Source organism: Notamacropus eugenii, chromosome 1 (assembly GCF_028372415.1).
Source record: "Notamacropus eugenii isolate mMacEug1 chromosome 1, mMacEug1.pri_v2, whole genome shotgun sequence".
In the NCBI taxonomy this organism is placed as follows: Eukaryota; Metazoa; Chordata; class Mammalia; order Diprotodontia; family Macropodidae; genus Notamacropus; species Notamacropus eugenii.
Window position 1 is genome coordinate 548,860,003 of NC_092872.1, and position 26,014 is coordinate 548,886,016.

Here is a 26,014-nt window from a genome sequence, read left to right on the forward strand (position 1 = left end):
TATAATATTAATTATAAATTATTATTAATATGGTCAGCTTTGTTTATAGTTTTCTTAATATTGAACTAATTCCACATTCCTGGTGTAAATTCATCCCATCCACAGTATATAATTTTGAGATGTTACTGTATTCTCCTTACTAGTATTTTACTTAAAGTTGTGTCATCTACATTCTTTATGTATATTGGTCTATAGTTTTCTTTCTCCGTTATGACTATTTATTGTTTAGGTATCAACACCATATTTGTGCCATAGAAAAAATTTGGTAGGGTCTTGTCTTTTCCTTCCCCTCTCCCCTCAAAAAAGCTTTCATAAACATTGGAATTACTTGTTGAGTGTTTGATAGAAGTCATTTTAAAATCAATCTGGCACCAGGTTTTTTTCAGTATGAATTCATTTATGTTTTGTTCCATTTCTTTTTTTATGAGATTGGGTTAAATCATCTCTATCTTGTTTTGTTGATCTGAGCATTTTATATTTTTTGTAAATATTAATTTCATTTAGACTGTCAGTTTTATTACTATATAATTGAACAAAATAATTTTAAATAATTTTCTTTATCTTTTACTTATCTTTTACTAATGGTAAATTCACCTTTTTGGTAATCTTGTCTTCCTCTTTTTTCCCATCAAGCCAGCTAATGGTTTACTTTATTTTAAACTGCATTATTTTTAAAAATATATACAAAACTTATAAATTTAATAAAATCAAAATTGTCCTTTTTATTTTTAAATTGTACATGACCATAATTGTCCATTTTATCTTGTGTGACCCTTTCTCTTTTTTGTGGGCCATATTTTATTAATATTTTAGCCAAAAATATAATTGATTTCTGTCTCATTTTTGTGACATTTATATATATATATATATATATATATATATATATATATATATATAGGAAAGGGAAAGGGAAGCAAGCACTTATTAAGCCTCTACCTATGTGCCTGTTATTGTGCTAAGTGCTTTACAGATAATCTCATTTGATTCTCACAATAATCCTACTAAGGTTGCCATTAAGATCCCCATTATACAGTTGAGGAAGCTGAGGCTAGATTTGAATTCAGCTTTTCCTGACTCCAGGCTCAGCACTCTATCCACTGCACCCATCTAACTATGGCAAGAAAGTAGGAATTAGGAAGCCTTTTCTGGCACATACCAAGACAAAGTCAAATTAGGAGACCATATAAGAGAAAGTCATATTAAGAAATAGACATATAAAATTTAATCCCTTTGGCTTAAAATACATCTTCAATGATACAATTACAAACAGCACACAAGGCAAAAAATCAGTTTCATAAAACAAAATATAAAACATTGTTATATGACCCGTATCCCATAGTATCTTATGTTAGAAAACAAATCATCAATTTAGTTCACATACTTCATTAAAATATTTGAACCACAAAAATATTGCTATCAATTCTACTTGTATCCCTGAACCTAAGAAATACCCGTGATTGTATTTGTATTATAAATTTACACTTTTCAGTATTTGGATATATTTATATGTATACAAAACTTCCCCTGCTATAGTAACTTAGTCATAAATTCATGAATGTCTCCCAAAATTGCAATAGAAAAGAATCAAAGCCTGAGGCTTCTAAACAGCTTAAAGTAAAACTTCTCTCATCTTCAAGGCAGTAGATTTAAAGGAACTCCAGTTTGAGTTAAGTTTTATCATTTAGTGCATATTAACTGTAGCCTATTCATTCATTTTTTTGTTTACTTAATAGAGGCATGTTTGTCTGGTACATACACAACATATTTGAATATAAGAGTTTGTTTTTAAATTTCACTTATTAATGTAGTGCAGAAACCTGGACATAGCCACCTCATGCTGAATACTAAAAGGTATTACTATGCTATGGAATAAATACATGTCTTTGGGAAAACATTTCAATGCTGTATTTGATCATCTTGGTGTATGCCATCAAAAATAATTTTACCTTGGCTTATGGAATTTATTTAAGATAGCTTTCATTGTATTTCATCATTATATGTACATGGATACCATATTTATATATTATATATTTATGTGACATATATATACACACATTTACAGAACCTTCAAAAATATATTGCACTTATATACAATACAGCTTTATCCAAAATGATTTTATACTATAACCCATTTCAGTTCTTCATAAGGCCATTATTATATGTCTAAGAAAGTTACAAAGAAGGATTTCAGCATCATACCTATTTAGTAAACACTTACTGAGGATAAGAGGTTACAGAATAATGACCTTCCAGTCTAACTCTCACAAGCATGAGACAATTTCACTGGACATTCAAGACAGTTGAGGTTGAGAAAAGCTTAAACTCAAATCTATTGCTCTTTGTTTACATTTCCTTAAGTAAATAAGTAGAACAGATAAGAAGCTGGTAAATGGCAGTCTACTGGTTCACTAAACCATGGGATAAAGATTTTTTAGTTCTAAATTTAGATGTGGTATGGTACAACGGGAAGGGCAATAGACTTAAAGTACAGGTTTAGATGTTGGTTTTACCACCTACTTTACCACCTTTACCAAATCACTATTTGATTTGAGGTAAATGACTTAACTCTCTCTGAATTTTAGTTTTCTTGTCTATAAAATCGGGATAATAGTACTTGCTGTTTTCTGCCTCACAGAATTATCAGTAGGTCCAGATGGAACAATGTGTATAAAGTACTTTGTAAGCTATCACATGCTTTATAAATGTAAACTATTACAAATTTCACATACTGATTCTATGTCATCTGAAGAAGACCCATGTAAAATATATCAATGTTATCATTTTCGATCCAAATGCTTTTCTGTCCCTTTCAAGAACTCAAATGAATCACTTCCACCAGTGTCCCTCTTTGGGCAGTGATTCATTGTTGTACCTGCAGTTTGACAAAAAGGTCCATTTCACACCTTCATTTAACCCATGTAGAGTTCTGGGTTTGGTTGCCTTTAGATTTCAGTAAGAGTAAGTTTGTATGATCCCCCTGCTTCTTCAATCTGCAACTGGAAGGTGTCTTCATTAGAATAGTGCTTCACTATGTTATCATCCATGTTCACCAGGATTCTAAGTGTGGAGGAAAGGTCAAGGTTATTTATTGATGCAGTAGACTCTAAATTCTAAGAACCAATAGAATAAGGTGTTATAATTTAGATTACATGAAACTGAAAAGCTTTTACATGAACAAAATGAATGCAAATAGGATAGGAAGGTAATTGCCTGCAGAAAAAAATATTTGTATCAAAAACCTCTGATAAGAACCTGATATTAAAGATATATGACAACCAACAGAAATATATGACTTAAAAGGCATTCCCAAGTGAATAAGTGTTAAATTATTTGAACAAAATATTTCAAAAGAATTGTAAATTATTAACCATCATATGAAAGGATTCTCTATATCATTAAGAAATATGCAAATCTAAACATCTTTAAGATTTCACATCACAACCAGCAAATTGGCAAAGATGGAAAAAAGATAAGAATAATAAATGTTGGAGGGGTTGTGGAAAGACAGTAACACAAATGCACTCTTGATGGAGTTGTGAATTAGTCCAACTATTTGGAAAGTAATTTGGAATCGTGTGAAGAAAATGAATAAAATGTTTTATACCTGGGTGGGAACCTGTAACCTCAAGGCCACATATGGCCCTCTAGGTCCTCAAGGGCAGCCCTTTGACTGAATCCAAATCTCAAAGAACAAATTCCTTTAGGGATTCAGTCAAAGGTCTACAACTGAGGACCTAGAGAGCCAGATGTGGCCTCAAGGTCACAGGTTTCCTACCCTGGTCTATACCCTTTGATCCACAGGTACCGTATGCTACATAGCTAGACATATACTCAGAGGTAAAAAGAAAAGCTCCATATATACCAAAATATTTATAGCCGCACTTTTAGTAGTAGCAATGAACTAGGAACAAAGTAGATACCCATTGACTGGGGAATGACTATATAAAGTTGAAGTACATGAATGTAATGGAATATTATTACTATGCTATAAGAAATGATGAATATAGAAGCATGGGAAGACATATGAACTCATATAAAGTGAAGTAAACAGAATCAGGAAAACAATATACATGACTACCACAATGTAAATAAAAAGAATAAAAACAACAAAAACAACAAAAAGTGAAACTGAATGATATGAAATTATAATGACAAAGCCTGGCATCAAAAAGAGAGATGAAAAGGCACCTGCCCACCTTCTCTGGGGAATTCAAGGCCTGTGAATGTGGAATACTATATATGATGGCAGATTTTTCTATGGGGTGTTTAGTTTTGTTGAACTGATTTTTTTTTCTCTAACTCTTTGTTGTAAGGGATGGTTCTTTGGAAGGGGAAGAAAAAAGGGGCACAATGGGAAGTTTAGATGATAAAAAAAAGCATCAAAATTTTATTACTAAAAAAGTTCCTATTAATCTGGCAGCAGAAAATGTATTAATAAGAACAGCTTTTTGGTCTCCAGATCTATAGCAGCTAGGCATTCTTCACAATCCATCTCTAAAAGTGTATCAAGTTACACTTATCAGAGTTTTTAGAGCTAGAAGGAACCTTAAAGATCTTCTAGTCTAACCTCTTCACTTCCAAGAAGCCTAGAAAGAATATGATTTACTTAAGGCTGAAGAACTAGGATCTTACTCTGTCTCTGAATTTAAAATCTAATGTTCTTTTCAAACTAATCAAATAGTTTTCATTAATACTCATTTCTTACTAGTTTAAAATCTAATGTTCTTTCTAAAATTTGAACCTTTTCATTAGAACCACTTAGAAAGATATTATTATTGTTTCTTCTTATAACTGAAGTGCACTGTATATTTTAGAGGTGACTTAGTATACACATGCCAAAAACATAGCTGCATAAAATCCTGACATGCTGTAGAACTAAAGGGAAATAAATTCTAGGCAATTCATGTTTATATAAACTAAAAATAATATCTAGATTCCTGAACCTCAAAACATTATCATTGAACAATGGAATTCAATTTGCCTTAAATATTAAGTGTGGAAAGGGTTAATAATAAGAAATTAAAATTTATTTTATTTTTGTCTTATCCATTACTTTAAAAAATCATCGATGCCTTTTTATGTAACTGTCATCACCTTTTAACAAAGAAAAAGTTATGCAAAATCAACTGACAGAATGAACATGTCTGACAGTGTAAAACAGTTTATTCTGATAGTAGGCAGTCACTTATCAAGGAGAAGGGAGTATTTTTCATGGATCACTGCAACTGATCTGGATGCAGCAGCTTAGTAGCATTGTCTTAATTTCCATTATCTTCATCATTATGTAGTCTGTTCTGCTAATTCTACTTACTTAGCTCTGTATCAGTTCAAACAATTCTATTCATTTGTCCCTAAGAATTTCTCATATTTATTCTTTTCTTATAGCACAACAGAATTCTGTTACATTTCACGTACCAGTTTTGTTCAACCATTCCTCAGTTGATAAGCATGTCTTTCCCCTTTATTTTTTTGCTACCTCAAAGAATGCTGCTATGAATATTTTGGCATATAGGGAATCTTTTATCTTCCCTTTGGTGGTCAAATAAATCCAAATAGTCGAATTACTGGACCAAAGAACATGACATGAACACTTTAGTGACTTTTTCTAGAATAAATCCAAATTGTTTTCCAGAATGGTTGGACCAATTCATATCTCTATCAACAGTAGTGTTCCCACAGTTCCTCCTACATGATCATCTTTGTTAACCTGATGAATGTGAGTTGAATCCCAGAGTTGTTTTAATTTGCATTCCTTTTATTAATCGTGATTTGAAACATTTTTTCAAATAGTTGTTTATGATTTGAATTTCTTCTTTTGAAAAACTCTTTATATTCTTGGGCCCACTCATTTATTAGGGAATGGTTCTTTCTTTAGTATATTTCAATCCCCTATATCCAGACTTATAATAGAGATGTTTGATCTAAGTTTTTTTCCACGTTAACCAGTATCTCCCCTTAGTTTAGAGATATTGACTTGTAAAACTTTTTTGATTTTATGTAATGAACATTGTGTATTTTATGTTTTATAATCATCACATGTGATTAAAAATTCTCCCCCTCACTATAAATCTGAGTGCGCCTCCTTATATTTTCCTCTAATTCTTTAAAAATAATGTGACTTTTTATATTTAGGTCACATATCCATTTGAAGTTTGTGATATGCAATATAAGGTGCTTATCTATACTTATTTTCTACCAAACTGCTTTCCAGTTATCCCAGCCGTTATTGTTGATTAGGGAATCCCACGCCGAGTAGTTTTTGTTATTGGATTTGTCATACACTGGGCTATTGTTTTTTATTGTTTCGAAGTTATGTTAATCTAGGCTGTTCTACTGCTCTGCTTTTCTATTTTTTAACCAGAATCAAATAGTTTTAATTAATACTCATTTCTTACTAGTTTTCATTATTTCCCTTTTGCTCTTCCAAATGATTTTTTTTTGGTCTACTTCTAGAATGCAACTTCTTGATAGTTTGATTGGTCTAGCACTAGGTCTATAAATTAATTTAGGTAAGAATATCATTTTTATTATATCAGTATGGTCCAACTATGAACACTGAATCTCTCTCTTTATTTAAGTCTTCTTTAATTCTTATAAAAAGGCATTTGTAGTTGTGTTTATATAAGCTTTGTATTCTTAGGAGGCTACCAATTGATTATTGCATGTATTTTGTAGTTATTGTGAATGAAATTTCTGGGTTTTTATTGTGGTTTTTGGTTAGTATTGTATAGAAATCTGATCATTTCTTTAAGTATTTTGAATCCTGCTACCTTGCTGAAGCTATTAACAATTGTTATTCATTTCCATATTATTTGTGATTTTCTAAATCAACCATCATGTCACCTGCAAACAAGTCTAGTTTTTTTTGTGTTGAAGTTTGTGCCCTTAATTTCTCTCCCATGTTATCTTTAGCATTTCTAGAACTATAACAAAAATTAGGAAGAGTATTGCTTTACTCCTGTACTTATCAGGAAAGCTTCCAGTATGTTTGTATTGCAAAAACTGTTAGTTCTTGACTTGTCTACTCTCTGATCATATTAAAGAAGGGCCTGCCCTTGTATGTTTCTGCTTTTTATGATTTTTAACACTGCCATTAATTATCATTACAGTTGACATTTTATATAACAGGCTTACCATTCAAGGTCTGGAAACCACTTTACATGCATTATTTCACTTGAATAAAAATGAATACTATATTTAATTGTTTTCTACATGTCATGATATAGTTAATATTTTTAAAAAACCTATTAGCAAAGTTGCCTTAGTAACCACATGGAAATGTTTTATATTTAATTACTTATAAAAATATAATCAAGAGTATTAATGTTTCCTTACATGTGTCTAGAGCAAGTGTATGTAAAATTAATATTATTAAAGAGATGGGTTAATACTCACCCTTTTTTACATTTCTTGAAGATTTTTCCAATTTTATCATAAGGGACATCATATTTATCTGATATCTAAGACAGAAGAAAACACTGTCAATTACAGAGCACTGTTGTTTTATATCATTTTATATCATTAGTTTGTAAAATACTGTATATACATTGTCATTTGATCTTCCTAACAATCCTGTGCTATGGATATGATTTTCTCCCTTTTACAAATGGCAAAACAGAAAATTAGAGAGGCTAAGTGATTTACCCACTGACATGATACTAGTAAATACCTAGGGGACAGGATTTGAACTAACACTTTATGCTCTACACTCATTCCAGAGGAATACTCACTTAACATATATACTTATGTATGTATACACATACGTAAATGTATCCATATTCATGTAGGCATACACACTGCAGTATATCACCAGAAATAATTTGTATGTGACAAAAGAAATAAAAAAGACAAAATCAAGGAAATGTATAGCTAGAAAAAGGGTGAGGTGGCCATCTATCAAAAATGAAAGACAACGGTTGAACAACCTGAGTCCTACAATGAAAGGAATGCTCTCAGGGCATTGGGTAAATCCTTTGTAAAAATCAAAATACATTACTAAGAATCAAAGAGTTTGAAAAGGAACAGAAGGACTGTGACCAAACCAGCAAAATCACATCAAAGTATCAAAATCAGTCCATCAGTTATCCAGGACTGATTAAGTGCCTACTATTTGCCAGGCACTATGTTAAGTGGTGGGGATACAAAGCCAGGCCAACGACAGTCCCTGCTCTGAATGGTCTCACAGTGTAATGGCAGAGACAAGATACAAACAATTATATACAGGAAAAACAGATTCTGGATAAATTGGAGATAATCAACAGAAGACACTAGAATTAAAGGGGATTGGGAAATGGGATTTTAGGTGGAACTTGAAGGAAATCAGGGTGGGCAAGAGCTAGAGATGAGTAGGGAGAGGATTCCAGCAAGTAAAAATGTCTGGAGTTGGGAGATATGGTATCTTGTGTAAGGAACAGCTAGGAGGATAATGTCACTGGATCACAGAGAATGGAGTACATGGGGTTAGAAAGCTATAAAAAAACTGGAAAGGTAAGAGGGAGACCAGGTTATGAAGGGCTCTGGACACCATACAAGATTCCATATTTGATTCTTGAGGTTACAAGGAACTACTGGAATGTAATGAATAGTTGGGGCAGGGGGAGGCTGGAGGTCATCATGGTCAGACTTGTGCTTTAGGAAGATCAGCTTGACAGATTTGTGGCAGGGAGACCAACTAGTCTATTGAAGTCTATTGAAATAGTCTAGATGGGAAGTGATCTGCATCAACATGGTGGCAGTAGCATATATGAGATGTTATGAAGGTAGAATCAACAGAACTTAGTGGCACATACTATATAGGGGACTGAGAGTGAGGATGATATTGAGGATGGTACATCTTGGTGACTGGAAGGATGGTGGTGCCCTTGAATGTAATAGGAAAATTAGGAAGAAACATGGGTTCTGTGGAAAGAAAATGAATTCAATTTTGAACATGCTGAATTTAAGATGTCTATAGAACATTCTGTTTGAGAGGTTAGATGAGAGAGTGGGAAGTCCTCAGCAGAGAGATCAGGGCTGGATAAACAGTTCTGAGAATTACCTGCATAGAGAGAAGAAGTGAATCCATGAAAACTGACAAGATCACCAAGTGAAATAGCATAGAGGTAGAATAAAAAAGGGTCCAGGACAGAGCCATGGGGGCCACCCAGAGTTAGTGGGAGTGACGTAGAGGAAGATGCAACAAAAGAGATTGAAGCACAGTCAGGCATCTAGGAGGAGAATCAGGAGAAATGTGTCACAAAAACCTAAAGAAAAGAGGGTAACTGGTAGTATCAGAAAGTACAATGAGGTTGAGAAGGATGAGGACTGATACAAGCTCATTATGCTTTGTGTTTAAGGGATCAATGGCCACTTTGGAGGGCACAATTTCAGTTGAATGATGAGGCAAGGAGTCATACTACAGAGAATTAAGAAAAGAGTAAAAGGAAAGGACATAGATGGTCTTCTCAAGGAGGTTAGCCACAAAAGGAAGGAGAGTTATGGGAGAACAGATAACAAGGATGAATAAAGTGAGAGTTTCTGGATGGAGAAGACACAGGTATATTTGCAGGTAGCAGGGAAGCAATCAATAGACAAAGAGAGATTGATGAAAGAGTAGGGATGATAGAAAAGGCAGTCTTGGAGAATACATGATGGAATGGGATTCACTTGGAAATGTAGCAGGATTAGCCTGGCGAAGAGAAAGACCTTCTCTTCCAGTGAGACAAAGGTGAAGGAGGAGATAGTAGAAAAAGGTGCTCGGGTAATACAAGGTGAGAAGGAAAGGAGAAAAAGGATTTCTAATGGAATGATCTCAATTTTTTTCAGTGAAATATGAGTCAAGATTCTTAGCTTAAAAAATGGAAGGAGGAGAATCATGGTCCTAGAGGGCAGGGACTGTCTTTTGCCTTTTTTTGTATCCCCAGTGCTTTAGCACAGTGCCAGGCACATAGTAGGTGCTTAATAAATATTTATTGACTACCAAGAAAGACCTCTTATAGCAGAGGTCAACTGATCAGAAATTTCAAGGAAGCTAGGGATTCTGAGGCAGAAGTAGAAAAAAGGAGCGTATTACAGGTATTAAAAACAGCCTATGAAAAAGGTATAGAGATTGGAGGTGGAAAATTGTTTATAGGGAACAGCAAAGAGACCAATTTAGCTGGATTAGAGAGGGCAAGAAAAGAATTAATATTCAGAAAGCTTGGAAAGTTAGGTTGGGGCAAGATTGCAAGGGCTTTAAATGACAAAGAGAGGCTAGGGGAATGTGTAGTTGATCTGAGAAGCATCAGAGCTTTTTGAGCAAGGGAGTGTCACATCAGTCCTGTGCTTTAGGAATATCACTTGATAGCTGTGTGGAAGATGTAACAAACAGGGATCAGGGAGACCCATGAATAGCTAGTATTTCTGTTGTGCTTATTATGTCCCAGGCACTGTGCCAAGTGCATTACAAATGTTACAACAGGGCAAACTATTAATGTTGTCCTTTTAGGGTTGAAGGCTTGCTTTGTGTTTAAAAGAGAGGAGCCAAATGTTACTCTAAAGTCAAAGACAACTCTATTGGGATCCTCAGATACCTTAGTTCAAGTATTTTATCTGTGACTACTTCTCATGAACATGGATGGACGGACACACACATGCACACATATACAGCTCCTTATTTGTTCTTTTAATGTAACACAAACATAGATTTTCCAAAACCAAGTATAATCTCATTACTGAAATGGTAAAGGGCAAAGAACTCTAGCTCTAGAGCTAGAAGTCCTGGGTTCAAATCTCTTCCACCCCCACCCCCCTTCACCCTTGGACAAGCTACGTACCCTCTCTGGACCTTATCTATAAAGTGAGAGGGTTAGAGTGAACTCTAGCATCCCATCCAATTCTAGATTTATGATCCTAAATTTTTCCTGTTATCTAATAATGAATAATAATAAATGTATAAAATGCCCACTTCTGGGAGGTTTAAGAAACTTAAATGACTTAATTGTGACTGGGAGAGGGTTGGGTTTCAAAGAGAGTGGTTCTCAACCTTTTTTGCCCTATCTCCCCTTCCTGCTGATATAGGGCTTTCCAGACTCTGTCCTATGTTAACCCTCTCTACTGGTTAAGTAAGATTGTCAGTCTAGAGCTGGGAGGGGTCACAGAGGCCATCTACTCCAACCCTCTCCTCTAACCTCCAGGTTATAGAAGAGCCCCATTGCTAACAATTCAGAGTAGTGGTGGTGGTAGTAGTGGCGGTGATGTTTCTGACTATTTCCTTTAAATCTGGGTGTGATAGAAAGCTAGTAAAAAGCACTGATCCCCTGAAGCTCACCACAGTATAAGAATGAAGTGAGCAATTACCAGGTTAGCTTTTCCTTATGCTATACATATGACACAAATAGAAAACTATCCTAGGAAGATAAAGTAAGATTATCTGAGTTCTTGATTTTCTTGAGTGAGGTCATATAAGAAAAATCTCTAGTAGTAGCAGAAAATTTTATGAGACACTGCTATTGACTTTATGGGACTAGCTTTTTATTATTAAGTCATTTCAGTCATGTCTTTCTCTTTATGACCTCATTTGGGGTTTTCTTTGCAAAGATACTGATGCTTTGCCTTTTCCTTCTCCAGCTCATTTTACAGATGAGGAAAACTAAGAAAAATAGGGTTAAGTGATTTGCCCAGGGTCACACACCTAGTAAGTGTCTAAGGCCAGATTTAGGGATCAGCTTAACACTTCTAAACTTTTTTTTTTTCAAATGTAAGTATATATAATTTTGGCATAAATTCAGTGATTCCTTGACTAGAAATTTAAGTGACAGATTCTAGAGTCAAAATTTTCATGTATTCAAATTCTTAGTTAAAATAACTTGTTGGTTTTATATTATATTTTTAACTCAACCAAGTACATACATTCAAGGAATTTTATAACACATCCTATAACACAAACCAATACAGTATAGGATTAATAATCCAAATAAAAATACAAGTTCAATCCCAGTTTTTTTTAAAAAATGCTATTGAGTATGAACTCAGAAGGCCAACTTATATAGATAGCTACTTAAAGAATTATTGCAATAAAACATAATTAAGAAATTCAGATAGTTTCTCAGAATCTTTTGTAAAATAACATAGGCATGACTAAGTGAAAAAAATGTAAAAGGAAATTTGTTTTTGGAAATACTCCATATCTGATAATCCATACATACTTGTTACAAAGGAGGGAGGTAGATGGTAGGTTAGTGGGAAGCAATAGGTAAGAAGAGTGTCTCAATAAAGCATTTTTTTAATGTAAAGAAGAAAAATTTTTTAAAATGTACAAAAAGACAAACAAAAAGATCAATTGTGTTACTGTCTTCTTAAAGTATTTATACATTTATGAATGCTGTGACTTAGGGTCTATAAGCCCAAAGTCACCTGTGGATACACACACACACACACACACACACACACACACACCACACACACACACACACACACACACACACACCACACACACACACCACACACACCACACACACACACACACACACACACACACACCACACACACACATACCATACACACACACACCACACACACACACCACACACACACATACCATACACACACACCACACACACACACACACACCACACACACACATACCATACACACACACCACACACACACACACACACACACACACACACGCTCACACACACACCACACACACACACCACACACACACACACACACCACACACACACACCACACACACCACACACACACACACACACACACCACACACACACATACCATACACACACACACCACACACACACACACCACACACACACACCACACACACACACACACACACCACACACACACATACCATACACACACACCACACACACACACACACACACACCACACACACACATACCATACACACACACACACCACACACCATGTAACAGAAGTTCAAAATTTCTTATACAACCCTCTTTCCTGTCATTTCTATATTTAAATGTTTGTGTTTCTTGATTATCATTAAGCCCACCATAAAAGAGAAAATTTTAAAAAGAAAGTATTATGTACGTATTACTTACAGCTTCCATTAGGCCCTTCAGAGATGGAGTCTTCAGCATCAGTGCATCGAAAACTTCCTCCGACTCCTTCCGAACATAGAGAAGTACTAAAAGTCAACACGGAGAGAAAAGATGAACGTCACTGATGTCCCCCCCAAAATGCATAGGGATGAAAGTAAAAACGTTTATGGGCCAAAACATATTCACTACTATAGCCAACACATTAACCCACTCAAAATATGCCTTAATTTACTCAATTTTCAACTTCTTCTTATATTAACTTTCTAAACACTTGAGGAAAAAAATCCCCAACCATAGAACAGATATGCAATAACCTTGTTCCTAGGTCTTCATTGTGGTAAATCAATCACTCGCTCAACAAACATTTACTATGTATACCAGGTGCTGTGCTAGGCACTGAGGTTACAAAGACAAAAATAAATTGGTCCTATCATTAAGGAACATATACTCTCTGGGGAGAGAAAATATGTACACAGATGTATATGCAAAAGAAATAAAAGGTAATTTTTTGGAGAGAGACACTAGCAGCTGCAGGGAGGGGAGATTCAGGATTCATACTGAAGGGCGCACTTAAAAGGGATTCTAAGATGCAGAGAGCAGGGAAGAGGGAATTCTAGGTCTGAGGGACAGCTTTTCAAAGGCACAGGGATGGAATTTAGTAGATTTAAATCTCACCGGGAGTGTATCAGTGTGAGTCTTTCTGGAAAGGGGAAGAATAAAAGCCTGGTAACAAACTAGATAAAAAACCTCAATCCATAGGTGGCTGCTTATAGCCTCTAAACCAAAGAATTGTATGGGCTGCTTCTAGCCCTTTTCTCTATGGGCTGAACTGAATATGAATTTAGATCAATAAGTCTTTTATCATTTGTTACAGAGTAGAGGTGGGAAGAACAAATATTTAGAAAGAAGTACAAACTGATTAATGATATAAAGTTGAAATCCTTCTTTCCCCTCAAGACTCAAGTGTCAAATCCTCCATGCAGCCTTTCCTTAAATATTCCTAGATCACTTTGTCTCGATGTCTCACATTTACTCCCATTCCATCTCTTTGTTATTATTTACTCATTTTTAGTCATGTCTGACTCTTTGTGACCTCATTTGGTGTTTTCTTTGTAAAGATATGGGAGTGGTTTGCCATTTTCTTCTCTAGCTCATTTTACAGATAAGGAACTGAGGCAAACAGAGTTAAGTGACTTGCCCAAGGTCACACAGTTAGCCAGTGTCTGAGGCCAGAGTTGAACTCAGGAATATGAATCATCCTGATTTCCTGAGCAGCACTCTACCCTCTGCACTAGCAATCTCTACCTACTCTTATACTTATCTATGTATATGTCTCATTTCCTCCAATAGACCAAAAGTCTCTTAAGAGCAGGGCACTGTTTTTCTTTTTTTCTTTTTCTTTTGGTTTTTATCTCTTGTGTCACATAAAGAAAGCAACTAATTAATTTTGCTGAGTGAATAAATCAAACATGTGGTTTGAATTTGAGATGACTGAACTAGTTGATTCTCTTAAAGTTCCTTTTAGATCTATGAGTTTCCATAGGTCTCCATTTTCATATCTTACATCTACAACATTCCCAAGTCTTTCAGTTTCTTCTCTAATGTGTGTTGGCGATGGTAGTGAATATGTTCTGTTTTAGTCTTAGCCCATAAATTACTCTTCTCTCTCTTCTGGTTTAGTGTTTTGCCCTAGAAGCATATAGTAAGTTTTTTATATTTTTGACAGAAAGTACTTAAAAAGAGGAAAGACTCACTATTTAAGGATTAAGAATATAAAGTCTGCTCACACTCATGGATATCCTTTCCCACAATCTCACATAAAACCTCTGAGGGATGGGGAGAGAGGGGCAAAGAAGGAGCTAATAAAATGCAGGCAAACTTGTAATCTTAACATTCCCTTTTCCCTTAATTAACCTAAAAATGATTGAAATAAGCATCCCAGCCCCTGTGACTGTCCCATGCTGGAATTACAGCTGTGGAATAGCCTTGATTCCATTGCATTTTCAGTCAGGGGAATCTAAAGCATGAATTTAATCATTCTGGTTCACTGGCTAATCTCAATATCAACATTTCAGCTGAATGTAATGGTATTAAATAATTGATTACATAACATTCTCCTCTGCAGAGCTTTAACTTATCTAATATTCAATAATAATGATGCCCATTCTCATCCCTATGTCAGCATAGGTGATGATTTACCATTCTTGGAGCTCTCACAGTGCCCGATCCTATTTTGTATGGGTATCTGGCCTATTAAGTCTATGCCTTACTATAAAATTTTCATATTTAAATACCAATGGAACTTAGGGGAAAAAGCAAGGTTGTGACTTAACGTCTGCCTCCAGGGAAACCTCTCTTCTTCTAAGCAATAAATCATTGCTGAATTACAAGATATTTTGGTTAAAGAGCCAAATTTCAGTTTGACTTGTTCAGAAGAATCTACAGAGGAGCTCCAGGTTCAAGGAAGTGGGGTAAGTGTTCCTGATATGCCTGTGGCGAGTTCCTTTCTTTGTTATTATTATAATTAAAACATTAACAGATCTTCAAATCACATGTCATCTATAAAAAACACTTTGCAAAGCTTAACACACCATATAAATTCAAGTTATCATCCTCATCAGAGAATGACAAAGGTATTCTAGTTAATATTAACATGTCAATCAGGTGGCTAAATCTCTCTTCTGACACAAAATATCCTCCACTTATATCTAGGGAAAACAAACCTCTCTTGGGTTCCTCTATCCTGGTCAGTTTAGCAGGAGGTGTAGCAGTAAAGTCATCTTCCGTTCCATATGGTCCCCTTTTCATGTTAGACCTGAAATGAACCCAACCCATATTGTTAGTGCCCTTAGAAATAAAACAAATATAAATTACAATAATTTACCAAATGCTTTGCATGTGCAAAGCACGTAAAAGGTAGCATGAAATGTGGTTCCTATATTCAAGGGACTTAACATTGAGTTAGGAAAACAAGCTTTACATACATAAAAAGGTAACTAATATCAGAGAATAAAGGATTAGTGTCAAATGAGTTATATAAATACTAACAGAGTTACAGAAATTTAGATCCAGAAGAGATTGTGAAGCCTCTTACAGCTCTAACTCAGATGAATCAAGTCTAACCTTTCAATTTACAGATGAGAAAACTGAGGCTAGAGAACTCAAACTCACCCAACTGTTTAGTGGAGGTGTTGGGGCTAGATCCCAAATATCCTGACAATAAGCCCAGTGCTCTTTATTACCACAAAACACTGACTCCCTTAAAAAGGGAAGACCACTTCTATGTGGAGTGGTCAGTGGAGATTTCTTAGAGAAGGTAGGATTTCAGTTGGACCTTGAAGGATGGACATTTGCCTATGAGGAAAGACATCCTAGGAAAGGGAAAGGGCACCAAGAAGGGCTAATGTGCCAGGTGCTTTGGCAGAAAGGAGTGGCTCAGCAGAGGACTAACAACAGATCCTTGAGGTTGTATAGTACAGTAGAATAAGAGCACTGGATTTGGATTCAGGGGACCCGGATTCAGAGACTAGCTCTACCATGTACTACCTCCTGTGTGACCTTGGACAATTCCCTTAACTTCTCTGTGGCTCAATTTCTTCAACTATAAAATGAGAGAGTTGTATGGATGACCTCCTCTAAAGTGTTTTCTATCTGTAAATCTATGATTCTATGAGTTTGAGGCTAGAAATGTAGGTAGAAGCCAGACTATAGGAGCTTCGAGTAGCAGATTAAGAAATCTGACCTTTATCCTCCTAATGGAGAGTCATTGAAGGTTTTCAAAAGAGTATCCCAGGCAAGGAGACCAATTGGGATGCTATTAGATGAGGTGGTAAGGCCTAAATTAAGATGGCAGCAAAAGGAAAAGGGAGGGGAGGGACATCGTGAAGGCAGAATTGCTAAAATACGATGAATAACTAGGTATAGGTAATGAGAAGGAGAGAGTCAAAGATGACTAAAGTTTTGAGTGTGGGAAACAGACAATAGCTCTACCACTTAACAGCCATGTGACTTTGGGCAAAAGAGTATGGGTCTAGATGAAACACACTTCCCTTCTCACCACAAGGAGGCATACGACTACAAAAGCAAAATGCACATGCCATTGGGGCATGTGTTTGGCCAGTCAGTTGTGCTTAGGCATTTTTCTTTCTTAAAAGGGAGAGTTCGGTGCAGGGGTTAAGGGTGGCAATCAGGAGACAATGGCTCTGTAAAAAGTGAAAGCCATCAATAAAACTTTTTAAGAAGAAAAGAAAGGGCAATGGATCTAGAATCACACACACAAAAAAAAATGGATTCAAATCATAGTTCTGTAATTTTTTTTTACCTGGGAGACCATAGACAAGTTGCTTCATCTCCCTCAGACTCAAGTTTTATCATAGATAAAATGGAGTTGTTGGACTAGATAACGTCTAAGGTTCCTTCCAGCATTTAAATCTAAAATGCACTGGTCATGTAACTACTCTGGACCTCAGTTTTCTCTCCAGTAAAGTGAGGGGATCACTCTAAATTATCTCTGCCTCCTTCAGTTCTAACATTCTATGAGTCTATGATGTCATGCAGATAAATAAGGCAATTAGGTGATGGTTTGGGATAGAAGATAAAGTTTCATTTTAAGCAACGTTTGAAGTGACAACAGTACATCCAAGGCTAAATTCTTTATGGGAAAGGATCACATTTTATGTATTTTGTATTCCCCACAGTACTGAGAAGAGAGGTTGGTATTTGATAAGCATGATACAAATGGGATTACCAATTTTGAGTAAGATGGTAGACTAGCTATTATCTGACACAACTCCCTCATTTTACAGATGAAGAGACTAAGGCCCAGTGACAGAATGTGATTTGCCCATAGTATTATAAATTATTTGATGAATGGATGAAAATATTAATCAGGGAGCTGAGACTATGGGACTAGATGTAGAAGAGAGAGCAGGGCTATCCTTCATGCCCAGAATGCTCTTCCTCCTCAACTCCTTTCCTGACCTCCCTGGCTTCCTTTAAGTCCCCACTAAACTCCTACCTTCTCTAAGAAGCCTGCCCTAGCTCTTCTTGATTCCAGGGTCTTTCTTCCCTCATCTGTGTAATTGCCATTATTCCAGAAGCCCTGTTATTAAAAGCAGTAATAAAGACACCACACTCTTCACAATACTTTTAAAGACTGATAAAACTTTTTGTGCATTTGTATAATAATCTGTGCTAAGTGCTTTCATTTTCCCCCAGAACTGTTTAAGTCTTGTAATTGTGCGCATTGTGTGTTTATTTTTGTAAACAATATGGGTCAAGGGCACTATAATTGGGCTCATTGGGTTGGGTGGCAGGGGGCAGATACACTGGAAAAAGTTAAGTCCAAGTTCAGAGGTAGAAGTTGGTATGGGGAGAGGAAGGGAAAAACCAGGAGAAAGGGAACAATTCCCAACTCTTTGAGACCACTGGCTCCAAAGAACCAGAAATTACTGATCATCTAGCAATGAGTGGTGATGTCAGAAGTTTCTGGTTTCTCAGTTTTTCTTATAGATTAGCCATTTCAGGAACGGAGAGTACTTGAGATAATGTGGCATAAAATTCTGGTTAAAAAGAATTACTTTCTATCACACCTGGGAAAAGCCAAATACAGCCTGACCCCTGAAGCTTATATGCTGATGATTAGGTGGTTAGTAATAAGAAACTTCTGCCCTATTTAAAGAGAAAGGCTATCACCTTGGATATCTATATTGCTTTGAGTTCTAAAGGTGCTCTGAAGTAAAAAAGGTAGGATGAAGCTGGCACAGGAAGTAGCAAGAGCATTGAATTTGGAGTCAAAAGATTTGAGCAAATCACTTTCCCTTTCAGGGACTCAATTTCCTCATCTATAAAATGAGGAGACTGGACTAAATAATTTCTATGATACTTTCTAGCTCTAAAGTATATAATCTTAATGGTACTGAAAAACAAAGCTTACCCTTCACCTTCCAACTCCTCTGAAGCAATAGGAAGAACCTTTAGAAAATACAAATAACTTGTCTTAAAATACACTCAAAAATATACATTTAAATGATATTTTATTAAGCCAAAATGCAAATAGCTTTGGATTTCTGACCAAATGGAAACAAATTTCATTCATTCAACTCTCTCAAAACCATGTGCTTGTGGAGCTCTTCTCCATTTGCATTATTTTCCATCCATTTAATTAGAAACCCATTGTGATGATATATGATCTTTTAAAATAAGCGAGATACAAAACAAGGATCCAAATTTACACCCTAAAGAAACAAAATTAATTGAAATACATTCTGGATGTCTAAAATATATTCCTATCTTTGATATTGTTTCCACTTAATATTCTGAAGGGCTAACTCTTAAAAGGTAGTCAAATTCGTTTCAGTTAGAGCTTCTACTTAATATCGATGTACTGGACTAGAAACGTGCCTACCTATAATAACGCTGAAAGCACAAATAACAGAATCAAACAACATCCTAAGACCCCCTAGAAGGTTTGTCACCTACATGAGCCCCACGTTGAAGGTTGGCAAAGTGCACATCAGGGATAAAGAGAACAGGCTGAGTGTCAAGATCAATGAAGGGCTTGAAAACTGTGATATCCATTCTTTTGTGGGACGGAAGCAGAGGCACTTTGACATCAAGACCTGAAAGACAATAGGGGGAGGAAACAAATTTTAATATAAAAATTGGCACCAGGATGTACAGTGCACTATTCTGGGTCACTTATAATAAAAATGAGGTATAGGTGATAGGGCTTTTCATATTTAACTTGCAGCATAAGTTTCAATTTTGAGGACTAAGACAAATTGGTTTGTATATAAGGGAATGTCTGTATCCAAAATCTACACCAAAAGTGTAGCTTTTATCAAAGTTAAGAGAAAAAGTAACAGTAGAAACAACAAAAGAGAACACAGACCAAGCATACTTAGTTCTAGTCTGAAAGGTATCAGTTAAAAATTGTTACAAATATCTGAAAATAAGAAAAAGTCTTTAACCTCGGCTGTCCTACTATTAGTGTATATCTCTTCGCCTTCAAAATGCACCAAAAGCAAAAGAAGGCAAACAAGTTTCTCTTCCTGCTTCAAAAACGTTGAATAAAAATTAACCATCCCTATAATTCTAGCTGCATACACAGCTGTCCTCCAAAGTAGTATCAGTAACCTCCACTGAAGGATCATAATAAGAAAATCTTGACTAATGTATTTGTTGATTCAGTTATTCAAAATAAAAATGCTTAAAAGTCCACATGCTGGCATGGGAAACAGCAATGGGGAAGTAGAAATGGTTCTTCCTGCTTCCCATTGGTAGATAAAAAGTTGTGTGAAAATGAGAACGAGTTGTATAAAACAAATAGAAGAGAAAGCATAGTGTACTATCCCATTCTCTACCTGGACTCTTCCAAACCTTTGCACCCCTCTTCAAACCTCTCACTGGTGCCCCCGCCCCAACATATTCTCAGCTGAGAACCTTGCTTCATATTTTACCGAAAAAACATTGAGGACCTTCACCTAGAGCTCCCTCTTCTCTGCTCTTCCTTATCTTATGTCACTCAGATGTCTTCTGTCACTATCTCCTTCACTCGTCTCACACAAAAAAGAAGGCTCTACTTCTGGCACAAGGGATCCATTCCACCCCATTTACTCCAACAGACTGGCCCCTCTGCCATCCTCTCTCTTTTCAATTTCTTCCTGTCTACTGGCTCCTTCCCTACTGCCCATTAACATACCATGTCTCCTCCATTCTCATAAAACCCTCACCTTGCTACTTCCATCCCTGCTATTGAGTGCCCATATCTCTTCTGCCTTTTGTAGCTAAACAACCTCAGAAGGCCTTCTACTTTTATTCTCACTCTCTACTTAACTTCTACAGTTTGGCTTCTGACCCCATCATTTAGCCAAAACTGTTCTCTCCAAAGTACCAAAGATCTCTTAACTGCCAAATCCAACAGGGTTTTCTTGATCTTCATCCTTCTTGACCTCTCTGTAAGCCTTTGATATATGGATCAAACTCTTTTCCTTGATATTCTTTTATCTCTAAGTTTTCAGAACACCACTCTCTCCCGGTTCTCCTACCTATCCTTCATCTTCTCTTTGTTGGATCTTCATTTAGTTCATACCTGCTAACATTGGCTGTCCTGCAGAGTACCGTCCTAGGCCTTCTTCTCTTTTCCTACTGTATTATTTCACTTGGTGAATCAGCTCCCATGGATTCAATTATCATCTCTATACTGATAATTCTCAAATCTATTCATTCCCCCAACTTCTCTGCTGACCTCCAGTCCCACATCTCCAAATTATCTTAAGCTGGATGTCCTATAGACACCTTAAGTTCAACATGTCCAAAACTGAACTCATTATCTTTTCCCCAACACCTCTCTCTTCCAAATTTCCCTTTTACTACTGAAGGCACCACCTTCATCCTCAACTCCTCATTCTTTCTCAACCCCCATATCCAATCTCTTACCAAGGCCTGTTGATTTCACCACCGCAACATTTCTCAAATATGTCTGCTTCTCTCCTCTTGATACCACCACCATCTTAGTGTAGAGTCTCATCTCTTCAACCTTGGACTACTGTAATCTGCTCTGCTTGCCACAAGTCTCTCCCCACTCAAGTCCACCTCCCATTCAGCTGGCAAAGTGATTTTTGTGAAGTGCAAGTCCAATCATTTCATACACACACACACACACACACACACACACACACACACACACACACACACACACACACACACACACACACCCCTCTCAGGTGGCTCCCTACCACCTCCAGGAAAAGATATAAAATCTTTTTTGGCATTCAAGGCCCTTTATAACCTATTACCTAACCTATTACCTTTCTAATCTTCTGATAGTTAATACCAGCTCCTCCCCACCATGAACTATTTGATCCAGTGAGACTGACCTCACTGATATTCTCTCTCCAAACAAGATACTTCATCTCTTGGCTCCAAACATTTGCTCTGGTTATCCCCCATGCCTAGAATGCTCTCCCTCCTCATCTCTACCTACTGACCTCCTTCTAGTCCCAGTCAAATCCCATCTTCTATAGGAAGCCTATCCCAACCCTTCTTATTTCCAGTGCCTTCCCTGTGTTGATTATTTCTTATTTATCCTCTATATAACTTGTTCATCCGTACCTGGTGTCATGTTGTCTCGCCCATCAGATTGTAAGCTCTTCAAGGCAGGGACTGTCCCTTCCCTTTAACTTTGTGTCACCAATACTCAACTTAAAATAGTGCCTAGTATATAGACACTTAATAATGCTTATTTACTGATTGACTAATGGAAAGAACATGGACTTGGAGTCAGGATACCTAAGCTTGAGCCTTGACACTACGTTGGTGACTCTGGGCAGGTCACCTAAGCTCTTTGGGTTTCAGTTGTTTCATTTTGGAAACGGGATAAGAACACACGCATCATACGTAGTGAAAGCATTGTTGTGAGAAAAGTGTTTTGTGGAACATTAAAATGCTACATAGATATAAGCTAATAGTATTGTTATGATCATTTTTATTATGCATGAAGCGCCCAAGCAAAACAACTGTGGAACCTACAGGTGTCAGCACATTAAAATTTCATTAAGAGTTAAGAAATTTTCAAAAGTTGTTAGTTTGAAAAATAATAAAAGTATGTCCAGATAATAGAAAAGATCATATACACACATACATACATGTACGTATGCATGCATGTATCTTTTCTGTAGTTCCCAGTAAAATTGCTGATGTGTGTGCCTCAGTTTCAAGAAGCATTTGACAACATCACTTTTGTTTCTCGACCAGTAAAACCACCCACAATAGTGTCGTCCTTTGTTTTTTAGGGGCTGATAACTGTAGCCACAGTTCTGCATGGCAAATGAAGACTTAAACTCTTGGTGGAAACGTTTCTACTTACAGGCATTCAACTGGGAGCTGGGGTCAGTACACTTGCCTTTTCTTTTGCTTTGTTTTCGCTCTTCATCCCTGATCTTCCGTTCAGCTCCCTATCAGAGAAGACAAACAGTATTATTGTCCGTATAGTCCTCTCAAAAAAAAAAGTCTGACTTTATTTTTAACCAAGGGAAATGCAATTCCCTCTTTGGAGATATGTGTCATCATTTAGAATAGTAGAGTTAAGTTGTAAGTTCTACAGAATGATAATCAATGTATAGAATATGATTTTTAAATATGGAAAAGACCTTAGGAGACTATCTAGTACAACATTTTCGTTTTTCAGAGGAGTAAAAAGAAGTAGCAGAAAGAGTAACTTGTCCAAGGTAACACAGTAAATTAGTAACAGACCTACTAGTTTAGTGGGCAACTATATTACACACACTGGATATATTAGAGATGATAGATAGATAGATAGATAGATAGATAGATAGATAGATAGATAGATAGATGATAGATAGATAGTATGTATGTATGTATGTATGTATGTAAGTATGTATGTATGAATGTATACACACACACACATATATAATCCTCTTCCCCTCTAAAAGTTTTTCTTTATAACAAATTTGGTCTAAAATTAATATGATCTTCATGATACTTAAGAAAAATTGTGCTTGTCCCCTTGAAATTTATTTTTAAACGACTTTATTTATAACTTCTATTTTTGGTTTTTTACATTATCAGAAATCCCATATAACAAACACTATTTTTAAAAAAATAAGAAGAGACAAAAAAATTAAATTGATCAATACACTGAAAAGATCAGAAAACAAAAGCAATTTAAAGGCAACCAAATTTCCTTTTTCAAAAAGCATCCTGTGAATTTTAAACTGATATCTTATTTTTGTCTAAATAAATATTCCTGAAGTAATGAGCTTCATTTAAAAACTATCAAACGGACCTGGACAATTGCTCTTAATTAAAAAAAAAATAGCCTGTGGTTTCCTACTTGGCCACTAGATGCCACATTAGTAAATTTGTTAAATGTTTTAGAGTGGATAAGGGTAGCGAAAATTCAAATGTAGGTTAATCTGTATTTGATATTTGAAGTTCTGGGACAAACATCTTGTGAGATGGAAAAAAGATATGGGCTTTCTATAAATATGATAAAACAGAAAGAAATCACCAGAAAAGCTTTCTCAAAATAAAAGGTCTTTTAGGGTATGACTGTAACTCACTATTAATGAACTGAATGGTCATTTTTTAAACTTTGACTGGTCAAGTGAAACCAGTCTCCCTCCCCCATAAGTGAGGTATGGGTGAGTGGCCAACAACATACCTAGTAGAATGGGTTTCCTCAAGAGGCAATAGTTCCCTACCACTGCAGTTCTTATCAGGGATGCTTTAAGACAGAACTCCTGCTTAGATATGAGTTGCACTAGAAGATCTTTGAATCGCTTCCGGCACAGAGATTTTATGATAGGACTATAGACTTAGAGCTAGAAAGATCCTCAGATATTATCTTGTTCAAACCCTTCATTTCACAGTTTAGGAAACTAAAAACTAAAGAACTCAAGTGATTTGCCCAAGGTCACACAAATAGTAAGAAACTAAGCCAGGACTTGATTAATCATACCCTCCTAAAAACAAAAAAACCAAACAACAACAAAAAAAAAAACCAGCTCCCTCTAGGAAATTTTCATAGCCACATTAAATTATCATACTGTCCAGAGAGACGAACAATGTCTGAAATCAGTTTTAGGTTACCTAATTAGAATGGAGATGTAGTGCTGCGAGGACTTCAAAAGCAAAAAGGATATAATTATTTTGGTAGGAATCAAATTTACGAATGGCCAAAGTAGTGGGTAGAAGAAGCTTCAAAAATCCAACCTATTATAACATTGAAAGTTAAGAAAAACAAGTGTATCTTCAGGTAATACATCAATTCCTTATCTAAAATGGCATGGCTCAAGAAATTAATTTGAAGATCTTCTTGTATGACTGCAACTGAATTTTACATTAGTTCAATTCAATTCTGACCCCAAGGAAAAGCTCTCTGTAGTAAATGGCCCAAGAAAACATACAAATTCATGAGGGAGGGCATCTGCCAAATCTCTTATTTGTTGGGTGGGGTTCCAAATTTTCTTCAATGTTCTCTGAAACACTCATTTCTTCTGGCATAAGAATAGACTTATAATAATGATGTTCCATCCAAGAAAAGTATTATTTAGCTAAAAGGAATATTTTCAAGGAAGAAGTTTCTCTACTAAGATAAAACCCCCATTTTGACTTGCTAATCATTAACAAAGTTGTCTATATTAAAAAGATGTATAGATATTTTTATCCTAGGAGAAAAACAAAATACCTCTATAGGTTGAAAGAGATTATTTCTTCTTTGTCATTAAATACAGAGGCAGGAGGCACAAAATGTGTACTGAGTCAGCATGGATATGGAGAAGTAGGATAATAAGCATGCAACAAGAGGTAAATTAATTCTCAAAAAGAGACACAATCCAGGAGGCATTCAGATTGTTTCATAAAAGAAGGAAGTATAATAGAATTAACCTAAAATAAAAGGAAGTAACTTTATCAATTAGTGTTTACTGAGTGTCCAGAAAAGATAATGAAGAGTTATCGAATCAGAGCCAAAAGAAACCAGAAAGATACTTACCATAGAGAATATTTTCAAAATCTGTATGTAGTAACATTATGGAAAGGGGTTCAATAACATGGAAAATATAATATTTTCTTTTTCTTTAAGAATTTCACCTCAGTGACCTAAGATTATAAAACTGGGCATGAAAGATTCTGAGAACACGATTTCATCTTTTATGTTTCCTGAGTAACCTGCAATTTCAGGCATCACATTACTTTCCTTCTATAACATAAAATAGGATGATGGGGGACTATAAATCTCATCCTTTCCCTCCTTTTTCTATCCTCCCCTCTCCCCTACCTGTCCAGTATAGTTCTCCTGATAGAAATGGGACTAGGTTTCCATGACAGATGTGGGAAAGAAGAAAAATATGTTTTTTTGAAAAGTAATTTGTATTCTTTTGGAGGACATCAAGCTTTAATTTAAATCTTTTAAACTGGTATTTGTAACAGGAAACTCCAGG

The 26,014-nt window shown here is 35.8% G+C and overlaps 1 protein-coding gene across 5 annotated transcripts in view; it reads right to left on the reverse strand.

Annotated features, from left to right (window-relative positions):
- Positions 1 to 1,199: 1,199 nt before the first annotated feature.
- The window catches only part of GRHL1 (grainyhead like transcription factor 1), a 74,793-nt gene continuing 49,978 nt past the window's right edge, over positions 1,200 to 26,014 (reverse strand). For 3 of the 5 annotated variants that reach the window (XM_072634239.1, XM_072634242.1, XM_072634238.1), the window contains exons 10-16: positions 22,918 to 23,005; positions 19,530 to 19,669; positions 18,985 to 19,022; positions 15,773 to 15,864; positions 13,050 to 13,135; positions 7,396 to 7,460; positions 1,200 to 3,057 (exon numbers count right to left, since the gene is read on the reverse strand). In XM_072634239.1, the coding sequence (XP_072490340.1) occupies positions 2,943 to 3,057; positions 7,396 to 7,460; positions 13,050 to 13,135; positions 15,773 to 15,864; positions 18,985 to 19,022; positions 19,530 to 19,669; positions 22,918 to 23,005 (624 nt within the window). In that variant the 3' untranslated portion in view covers positions 1,200 to 2,942. The remainder of the gene's footprint in view (positions 3,058 to 7,395; positions 7,461 to 13,049; positions 13,136 to 15,772; positions 15,865 to 18,984; positions 19,023 to 19,529; positions 19,670 to 22,917; positions 23,006 to 26,014) is intronic. The other 2 variants (XM_072634241.1, XM_072634240.1) reach the window with 1 other exon arrangement.